Genomic DNA, 10,974 nt, shown 5'->3' with positions numbered 1-10,974 from the left:
GACTTTTCCCTCCGCCATTTTCCTCATCGAACGGTAAGATGCCTGAAACACAAATAGATATGCGTGTATGTGATATATGTATGCTATCTATGATGCTATGCATGATGCCATGTGACTCAGATTGCGCATGAAGTGGTTCTTCGACTTTGATTTCAATCATGGAAAGTATTTCTTGACGCATCGAGTTTACGGGTCTAGGCAATTCACCGCCATCCATTTCAACTAAAATCATAGCACCACCAGGCATAATCTTTTTAATGACATACGGCCCTTCATAGTTCGGGGTGAATTTTCCACGAGGGTCTGGTATAATCGGAAGCACTTTCCTCAGCACCAGGTCATTGACTTCAAAGTATCTAGGACGCACCCTTCGATTGAAGGCTTTTGCAACTTGTCTCTGATAGCATTGGCCATGACACACAGCTTGCAATCTCTTCTCATCAATCAAGTTTAACTGTTCATGCCTCTGTTGCATCCACTCAGTCTCATCGAGCACAGATTGGGAAAGGACCCTTAGAGAAGGGACCTCAACTTCAACAGTAAGACTGCCTCCATCCCATACACGAGTGAAAAAGGAGTTGCCCCTGTGGAGGTGCGGATAGAAGTTCGATACGCCATTAACGCGTAAGGGAGTCTATCGTGCCAATCACGATAATTCTCGGCAGTCTTCGATAGGATTTTCTTTATGTTGTTGTTCGCCGCCTCCACTGCTCCATTCATCTGAGGACGATACGGTGACGAGTTCAAATGCTTAATTCGAAACTCACTAAACAATCCATCTACGACTTTGTTGTTCAAATTAGTGCCATTGTCGGTAATGATCGCCTCCGGCACTCCGTAGCGAGCGACAATGTCGCGACGAATGAACTTTGCCACATTTTTTGCAGTAACATTAACATACGAATTGGCCTCGATCCACTTGGTAAAATAGTCTATCGCCACCAGGGATAAATCGATGCCCATTTGAAGCTTTGGGGTTAATGGGCCCAATCACGTCAATTCCCCACATTGAAAAGGGCCAGGGTTGAGACATTTGGTGAAGTTCATTTGGAGGGGCATTTATCCTATCTCCATAAATCTGGCATTGGTGACACCGTCGTACGTGCTGAATGCAGTCAGACTCCATGGTCAGCCAATAATAACCAAGTCGCATGATTTTTCTCACCAAGAAGTGTCCATTCATATGGGGGCCACACTCCCTTCATGTATCTCTTTCATCAAACGGTCGCTTCTTTAGCGTCGACACACCTTAGCAATGTTGAGTCGAATGACCTTTTGTAGATGACATCTCCACTGACGAAGAATTTCGATGCTAACTTTATTAAATGCTTTCTATCTGCTGCTTCACTTCCTTCGGGAAATTCACCATTCTGCAGATACTTCAAGATGTCATGATACCAAGGCTGTCCGTCCGGTTCTTCTTCAATCATCATGCAATAAGCTGGGCGCCTAAAGATTTCAATTCTTAATGGTTTAATGTCCAAGCCTCCAGCTATTTGTAACATTGAAGACAAGGTAGCTAGGGCATCAGCAAACTGATTTTGAGACCTTGGCAAGTATTCAAATTCTATTTCTTGGAATTCTTTCGTCAACTTCCCCAAGAACTCATGATACGGAATCAATTTAGAATCCTGTGTTCGCCATTCGCCTTTAGTCTGTAAGATGATAAGGGTTGAATCACCATAAACCTGCATCTTTCGGATCTTCATGTCAATAGCAGCTTGGAGGCCGAGAATGCACGCCTCATATTCGGCAATATTATTCGTGCAAGGGAACGTCAATTTAGCGGCAACGGGGTAGTGCTGACCGTCCTGGGAGATAAGAACCGCCCCGCACCCGACCCACTAAATTAATTGCACCATCAAAGTACATCGTCCATTTGTCACTTGATACAAGTAAAATTTGTTCCCCGCATCACTATCCTCATCGATGTCCTGGACCTCTCGAGACTTTCTGCCAACATGTCTGCTATGGCGCGACCTTTAACGGACTTCTGCCCCAGGCTCTGAACGTCAAACTCTGAAATTAAGATTTGCCACTTGGCCAACTTGCCAACCAGTGCCGGCTTCTCCAGGAGGTATTTGATGGGATCATTTTCGGTCACCAACGGGATTCGGTGATGGAGCGTATATTGCCGCAGCACGTGCAAACCCAAATCAAGGCCACGCAAGTTCTCTCAACTTCGTGTGTAGTTCATCTCGAAAATAGTAAACTTCTTGCTCAAGTAGTATATCGCGCATTCTCTCCCGTCATTTGGTCTTTTACTTGCTAACATGGCTCCCAACGATTCATCATGTATGGTCAAGTACAAAATTAAGGGAATTTTAGGGAGAGGGGGTACTAAAACTGGTGCGTGAGTGAGATAGTGTTTTATCTTCTCGAAGGCACCCTGGCACTCGATATCCCACTCAATCTTTGCGTTCTTTTTCAAAAGCTTGAAGAATGGCCTCGCTGTTTCAGACAACTGACAGATGAACCTCGCCACATAATTGAGCCGCCCCATCAAGCTACGGACCTCCTTGGTGGTGGTCGGGGCTCGTAAATCACAAATAGCCTTAACCTTTGACGGATCAATCTCTATGCCCTTGTTACTAACCATGAACCCTAACAGCTTCCCGATCTCGTCCCAAAACGCATTTTGTGGGATTAAGGCGCAGCTTGAATTTCCGAAGACGCTTGAACAGCTTTTGCAAGACTCCAACATGGTCCTCACCCCGTCTTGACTTTGCAATCATATCATCCACGTATACCTCGATCTCCTTGTGCATCATGTCATGAAACAACGTGACCATGGCCCTTTGATACGTTGCCCTAGCATTCTTTAGACTAAAAGGTATCACTTTGTAGCAGAAAGTTCCCCAAGGAGTTATGAATGATGTTTTGCTCCTATCCTCCTTCTTCATACGGATTTGATTATATCCGGAAAAACCGTCCATGAAGGAGAATAACTCAAATCCTGCCGTGCTGTCAACCAAGACATCGATATGTGGGAGTGGAAAATCGTCTTTCGGGCTTGCTCGATTTAGATCACGATAGTCAACACATACCCTGACTCGCCCATCTTTCTTCATTACAGGCACAATATTTGCTACCCAATTAGGATAACGTGTCACTTCGATAAAATCTACTTTCAGCAGCTTCATTACTTCTTCTTCGATCTTCTTGGACAATTCTGGTTTAGTTCTCCTGAGTCTTTGCTTCTTGGGTGGCATATCAGGATCTGTTGGTAGAGCATGTTCCACAATTTCGGGGTCCAATCCCGGCATATCGGCATATGTCCAGGCGAACACATCTTGATATTCTTTCAAAAGATTAGTCGTCTTTTCCGCCTCTGACTCTGAGAGACATGCCCCGATCCTTACTTCCCTGACATTCTCTGCGTCACCTAAATTTATGGTGATTGTTCGCTCTTCAGTCAACGGCTTCGATCCTTCCTATCGATTCCATTCGCATTCAATCCCCTTCTGATCATCATCGTCAGTGTCATCGGAACCTGAGAGACTTTCTTCATGCACGTCCGAGTCATATGCGTCCTTATTATGATTATGCATAATGTAATGCCTGAGATGCGATAAAATGAGTTAGAGCAATGTTGACCATAAAAATAATGCATGTCGTTTTTCGAAGAATTTTTGAAGTATTTTTTTGTAAAAGTTTCAAGAACTCATCCTCATATCCTCGGATTTCCTCGTCCTTGCAAGGCAGTCAAATAAGGGAGCATGTGGAGACCTAGGCCTCGTGACCATCATAGGACTAGTTTGATGTGCCTCCACATGTCCTTAATAAAACATGTGTCTATTTTATTGAATGAGGAAAGATAAGGCCGTATTTAAACACAAACCACCCACGACCAACGGCTCAAGATCGGGGTTGACCATAGTTCACATTACAAATGGCATAAACAGGAAAGAAAGAAAAACTACGAGATCCCACGCAGGGGAGAAGACATAAGACAAAAGACTAGGCTAGACGAGAACCGCCCTACTTTGAAGGGACAACCATGACTTCAGAGGACTCGGCCTCCTCGCATGCCGGGATGGCACATATGACGTCTTCCTCGAATAGCTCAATCACACCATAAATGTCCCCCTCTTCCTCGAATAACATCCTTGGAGGTCCTGGAAATGTTTCTTCCAACAACGGATGAAACGGGCCTCGATTGCCCTCACCCTCCTCGGTTTGGGCAATACGTTCACTCCAATCTCTATACCCACCTCGGCCTCCTCGGGCATTCCGGCCTCTCTGCCTTCCACGGCCCCCTCGGTTGCCATGACCACCTTGTTCGTTACGACCTTCTCACCCCTCAGCATATCCTAGGCCTCTCCTCTTCGAGTTTTTATGAGCTTCAATGGGTTTTCGCACATCCTGACCGTGTGATCCAAGGCCCTCTCCAGGATTATACCCACTTGCCAACATAATCTTTCCCGCAGCTATGGCCGGCTTAGACAAATTAGGAGCCTTTGTGAAGGACCCTACAGGTACATGGACCATGGATACCAGCTCGAGGGTTTGAAAGCTGGATTCCTCGGTACACTCGGCTCCACATAGGGGATGGCTGTCTCGTGATAGATCTTGAAGTCGGATTCTCCATGGATCGTGATAAGCCCATTGTCCACCACAAATCGTACTTTCGATGGAGGCCGGAGGCAACCGCACCTTTTCTTTGTGTGGATCCACGGTCTCCTAGCAGAAAAATTAAAAGCACTTGGTATATCTAACACCTGGAACACGGCTTGGAAAAGTACAGGGCCAATTAGCAGCTCAAGCTCAATTTCCCCTATCACATCCTTCTTCATCCCATCAAAAGCCCGTACAGTCGACTTGCTAGTACGGATTCTCCCAAGGTCAATGCCAAGACGGTGGAGAGTGGCCAACGGGCATATATTGAGTGCCGAACCGTTATCAATCAATACTCTGCAAACAAGAGTGCTTTCATGTTTCACCGAGATATGTAGCGCTTTGGTATGATTAGGACCATCGGGGGGGAGATCTTCATCAGTAAAGGAAATTTGATCTTTTAATAGAACGGCCCCAACGAACTCCTCTAATTGGACTTCATCAATTGACTCTGGCACATGCACCTCGTTAAGGACTTTTAGCAAGATGTCCCTATGCTTCTCGGAAGATTTGAATAATTCTAGGAGGGAGATTTGAGCCGGCAACTTCCGCAGTTGATCCACCACGTTGAACTCACTAGACTTTACTACCGCCAAAAATTGCTTTGCCTCCTCCTCGGTCACGGCCTTCTTTTCTATTCCCTTATCAGGTGCGTAACAGCGGCCTGATCGCGTGACAGCATCTACCTCATTTGTTCCGTAACCCCAAGGTACAGCTTTGGAATCGAATTTGGGAGGATACTCCAGCATTACCATTCCGTCTTCCTCCTGGGGAGGCAATTCAATCGTGACCGGCATTGTGTTTCCTCCCGTGACTTCGATTGTCGACATCTCTTCGACCATAAGGTCGATCACTGTGGGTTCAGCAATTTCCAGCTCGATATCGCCTACGAGCTCCTCATCGGACAATTCAATCACCATTGGGGTAATCATAGCTATCAACCCTTCCTCGTATAAAGCTGGGGTCTTCAAAATTCCATGCATAGCCTTCCTCGCCCGAGGCATACCAGCAAAGTTGTAGAAAGATGAGCGGAATGATGATGGCATTGTCACGGATACGACCTTCTCTTCCTCTTCTCCGCGTCTGATTACTCCCATGGTTATCATCCTACGGACGCGGTTCAATCTCTCTTCTAGGGTCACATCCTCCTGGCCTTCATAGTATCCCACTAGCACTAGGGATTCATACGACTCGGAAGCATCCAGTACTAGAGGTTGCTGACTCGCCCGTGTGTCCTCGGAAATTGAGTTCACTCCCCTTACATGATTTGGTAGAGGGTTCTGTTGCACATTGGGCTGAGCTTCCCTGAAAGTCAATATGTTCTTGTCTAGAAGCTGTTGAACTTTGTATCTTAGCATGTGACAATTATCTACATCATGCCCCATTTCTCCCATGTGATATTCACAGGTCTTGGTTATATTGAATCCGGCGAACCTTGGGGGGTTATCTCTAGGCACCTCCTTTGCGACCATCCTCTTTTCAAGAAGCATGGGCAATAACTTTGACAGCGGGCGTGGTAGTGGAGAAAACCCCTTTCGAAACGGCATCTTGCCATTATCGAATGCTTGTGATGAACTACCTGGAACCATCGTAGGCTTGTGCGCGGGTGTTGCGGTTGGCCGAGGGAAATGGGGCTCTTGCACAAGTGCTACTTCAATTGCGGCCTCCTTATCCTTTCTTGGTGGGAATTTCTTCGCGCCTCCGGTTGAAATCTTTCCCTCAACCATTGCCCATTCAACTCCTTCACCTACCTCAACTAGCTGTGAAAATGTTTGGCAACTCGAGAATACTAACCCTTGGAAGTATTCGAGAGGGCAAAGTCTTGAGGAACAACTTCATCTCCCTCTCATTTAAGGCCGGCTTCACTTGTGAGGCCATGGTCCTCCACCTTTGCGCGAAGGCCTTGAATGACTCATTCCTCTTCTTCTCAACGCGAGTCAACTCTTCCCTCGTGGGGGCAAGCTCGGTGTTAAACCGGTATTGTTGTAAGAACTCATTGGCTAAGTCGTCCCAACTAGTGAATTCTTCAATGTCCAGCGCAATGAACCACGTCAGGGCAATGCCTTCCAAACTATCTTGGAATGTGTGTATGAGGAATGGCACGTTGTCGGCATAGCGAGCCATTTTTCTCATGTAATACCTAAGGTGGGTCCTTGGGCATCCCGTTCCGTCATACTTTCTTGTGAACTCGGGCTCCTGGAAATTCTCGGAAAGCTCGTCTTGGTGTATGGAGATAACCTATCAGCTCCTTTCAACTCATAACCTTGCAAGACACATAGTCGCTCTTCCATCTTTGCCAAACGTTTTCACTCTCGTCACTTAGGCGAGGTGTTGGGTTTTCCTTCGGAGGAGGATCTAAATTGACGATGATTGGCGTGGCGAAGGAGCTTCTCCAGCAATTTCTTTCCCGGGAGATCAGCAACGTGCGTGCCTCCCGTCGACGGGGAAGCATGTTACGATAACGCCGGAGTGGATGTTCCAGTGACAGCTACGGCGGGGGGCTCCTTAAGCTTCTGGCTTATTTCAAGCATCATTGCGGTGAGTTGGGCCAGCTGGTCCTCCATCTTGGCCATGCGCACGTTGGCGTCATCATTCTCCATTCTGACTTTTGCGCGCGTGCGAATTGGGGATCTCCGCTTGGCTGTGTCGACGATTAGTAGAAGACAATCGATCGGTTAGTACCTGAAGCAAAAGTAGATAAGCATATATAAGTACAAGTAATAATTAGGCGGTCGGTCCACGACAAAGATCTAATCGCCCCAATTTGCTCGTTTCATTGAAAGCCCGGTTGCTACATAATACAAGAAAAAACGCAAAAGAAAACCCTTAAACAACAAAGCTATTTCAAAGACGAAAAGACATTCTCCTAACTCCCAATTTTCAACATCGAGACTCGAGACAAACTCCATAATTTTGCAACGTATGCGAATATGGTCCCGCTACATATTGCGCTCGACTCAATCTAACTAATGAGGATGGCTTTCGCTGGTGGTAGCTCCACTAACTCGGGTTAACTTCGAAGCACGCTCCTCGACTTCCTTGAGCTCCCTCTTGAGGCGCTTGATCTCAGCTCGGTGGGTGATCTTCAATGGCACTTTAGGAATCTTCGGGCGGAGGCTCTCTGGAATCTTGTGTTTAAGGATGTACTCCTTCGAGGCATAATAGATCTTCTCTTGCCCCTCCAACTCCTCTTCAGGCCATATCAACTTCCGGGGGTGGCACATATCCCACATCGATTTGACCAACGCAACGGAGTCCTCGTGATCTTGGCATCCGTCAGGGAAGTCTATCCTGAGCGGGTCTTCCTGGATCGCCGGCGGAAGCTGTTGAACCTCTTGAAACTGACGGGTGACTCGAGTCGGGTAATATTCGGTGACTCCGGTGATTCCCAACAAAGGAATAGGTCCAGTAAGCCCACACACGAACCGCGCTTCTTGAACTCGAAGCCATTTGGCATGCCATTGGAAATCCTCGGAGTCCGGGGTTGGTCATGAAAGCTAACCACTCGAATAATGATAATCGGGGGCAAACATTTTCCTATCTCTAAACTTTAGGATAGGGTGGTTAGAGTCGAAATGTCATTCACGGTCATCAAGTTACCAAACCCTTTAATGTGAGAAAAACCAAATTTGCAAGAGTTCAGGGGGAGCATAGAAAGCTTTGTTTTTGTTTTCTTTAAAATGAGTAAGGGAGAGAAAGGTTTCAGTTAGGACGGCATTAACAAAACCCTTTCCCATACATACCTCACGAACTACCCATGCCACGGAAGGGTTAATAGCATTCCTACAATGTGGGAATAATACAAACCCGAAGAAAGCTAAGAGGAAAATCCTATTCTTTTGAAAAGATTTGGCATTTTGAAAAAGCACATTTAAGAATGAAAACGGGCAAGTCTTGCGGTTGGCTTTTAAAACTTTCCTCACGTCCTCTTCTTTAATTTTAAGAAAATCAGATAAGGTCGATGCATGCTCGGTCCCTACAGGTGGGCTAACTAACTCCGACACCAAGGGTTTTCCAATGGCAACACCGTATTCTTCCAAGGTTGGAGTGAGTTCGTGATCACCGAGTATAAACGTGCAAGTTGCGGGGCACCAAAAATGCGCTAATGCTTGCACAACACCAGAATGAGTTTCTATCTCCAATAGGGGAAGTAAACGTCCAACATACGATCGCACCCAATCACGGCCTGTTGGATCTAATCTATCCCACCATGCACGAAGCTCGGCTTTTGGGACGGAGATGATGCGAAGGTCAGGTACCCCCATCGTATGATCAACCTAATTTGTCATGGACCGGCCAAAATGAAAACAAATAAGTAAATTGCGATGAAAAGAATTCAAGAAAAACTTACCCTACTCATTGAGCAGCGATGTAAAGGTCATAGACATGCGCATGGACAGTGGTTCAATTTCTACTCTAAATGGCTCCAAATGAAGCCATGGGATCACAGGACTGAACCAACAAGCTCGTGGCTAGGTCGTGTTACCCATGACTCCGGCTTCGTCAAAGAACCGACCCGTGTCGCGTGCTCGCAGACCGGGGGGGGGGGTACCTTCGACGTGAAGAAAGAAATTTCGGGGTAGAGATGGGCGACTCGTACTACGCGGTTGTAGTCGGAGTGGTATCCACCTCAACACCATCCTAAGTGATCCTATGCGGCCCAGGTCCGACGGCAGGTTGTGTGTGCTAGGGTGTAGTGCAATGCAAAAGATACATGCACAACAATTTATAAATAAACAACACTCCGTACATAAAAAATAAACCATACATTCCAACACATCCCTGCAAGACAAAGGTGAGCAAACACTTCCCCTTATACCTCCCATTCTGCAAAAACATTTAACACCTTTAATGTTAGGGACGTACCTGGAATCCTCGCTGCCAAACAAAAATATTTTTTTAAACAAGATTAATTCTGGCCTAAGTCCTCTAAAGTTTAAAACCAAGTCCCCAGCGGAGTCGCCAAGCTGTCGCGACCTACCCTCGGAGGGAGAGAACAGGTTTAGGGGTATTGCCTAAATGATAGGCCTAAGGCCCATGATCAGGCACGAGCTCTCCCAAGCCCATACCCCGCGTGACGTTGGGATATTCTTAAGAAATTTTGCACAAAAGGAGTCGCCACTAGCCTATTGGGGTCGGCTAGAAACCAAGCGAGGCATGGGAGTATACCTCGCTTCCTACGCAACCAGAGAATCTACGTTCGGGGACTTGATTACACTAATTAACCAATTAGTGCCCTCTCGGTACCTAATCTTGTTCATTTTAACAAAATGATTTTTGGCAGGCAGTTTGAATTAATTTTATACTTATCCAGTGACATACGAGGTGATCATGCGAGTGCGCAATCATTAAAGTAATAATCACAACTATCAAGATCCTAATTGCCATAAAATTAAACACATGCAATCAAACACAATTAGATATGCAAATTAATCATGCAACGTAATCAAAATACGAGCACATAAAGGTCTAATTACGCTAAAATGGCAATACATGGCAAGTCCTAATCAAAGCCCATCATTTTTGGATTTTTCGAAATTTTTAAATTTTTTTAATTTTTTAATTAATTTTTTAAATAATTTTTTTAATTAATTAATTTAAAAAAAAATATCTAATTTCTAATTTTTAAATATTTTTTTTATTTTCGAAATTGTTTTAAATTTTTTTATTAATTTTTTAAAGATTTTTTTAAAAAAAAATAACTAATTTCTAATTTTTAAATAATAATTTTTTTGGATTTTCGAAATTTTTTTTAAAATATTAAAAAAATTGGACCGGGCTGGGCCTGGTCGGTCCAACCCGACCCGGGTTCGGTCCGGTCGGCGCGGATCGGGTCCGGTTAGGAGCAGGTGGGCCCGAATCGCGGGCCCAACCCAAGAGGTCCCCTCTTCTCTTTTTAAAAGAAACCAAACCTATAAGCCCAAACTTAAAAGCCCAAACCCACAAGCCCAAAAAAAAAACATAAGCCCATATGCAATAATAACCTAAATCCGGCCCGAATTAATTAAGAGAACATACCTGGTTTTGGGCCGAAACCCTACCCGACGGAGCTTTCGCCTGAGCCGGCCAAGACCCGGTTCGTCCCACCTCTCTCCTGCTGTGTTGCGGCGGCGAAGGGGGATGGTCGAAGACACCGAGCGGCGGTTCTGTGTCGACGGTGGCGGCAAAGCGGCGGGTGGCGAAGGCGATGCGGCGGGCGGCAGCGGCGTCGGCTTGGAGGACGGAGCAACGAGGCAGCAAAGCGGCGGGGACGGTGACACGAGCCGGAGTGCGAATCGCGGGTCGTCCGGTCGCGGCGTTGATTGGCGAGGCCACGGGAGTAGACGGGTCGCGGCGTCGGCGACGGAACCGTGGGAG

The 10,974-nt window shown here is 46.2% G+C and overlaps 1 protein-coding gene across 1 annotated transcript; it reads right to left on the bottom strand.

Annotated features, from left to right (window-relative positions):
* Window positions 1–4,472: 4,472 nt before the first annotated feature.
* On the bottom strand, window positions 4,473–6,344 carry LOC120286572. The gene has a single exon (XM_039298851.1). The coding sequence runs from the start codon at window positions 6,342–6,344 to the stop codon at window positions 4,473–4,475; it is 1,872 nt and encodes a 623-aa protein (XP_039154785.1).
* Between the last annotated feature and the right edge of the window lie 4,630 nt (window positions 6,345–10,974).

This window comes from Eucalyptus grandis, chromosome 1, assembly GCF_016545825.1.
Source record: "Eucalyptus grandis isolate ANBG69807.140 chromosome 1, ASM1654582v1, whole genome shotgun sequence".
Taxonomy (NCBI): Eukaryota; Viridiplantae; Streptophyta; class Magnoliopsida; order Myrtales; family Myrtaceae; genus Eucalyptus; species Eucalyptus grandis.
Note: the sequence above shows the minus strand (reverse complement) of the source record. Positions and strands in the feature narration are given on the sequence as shown.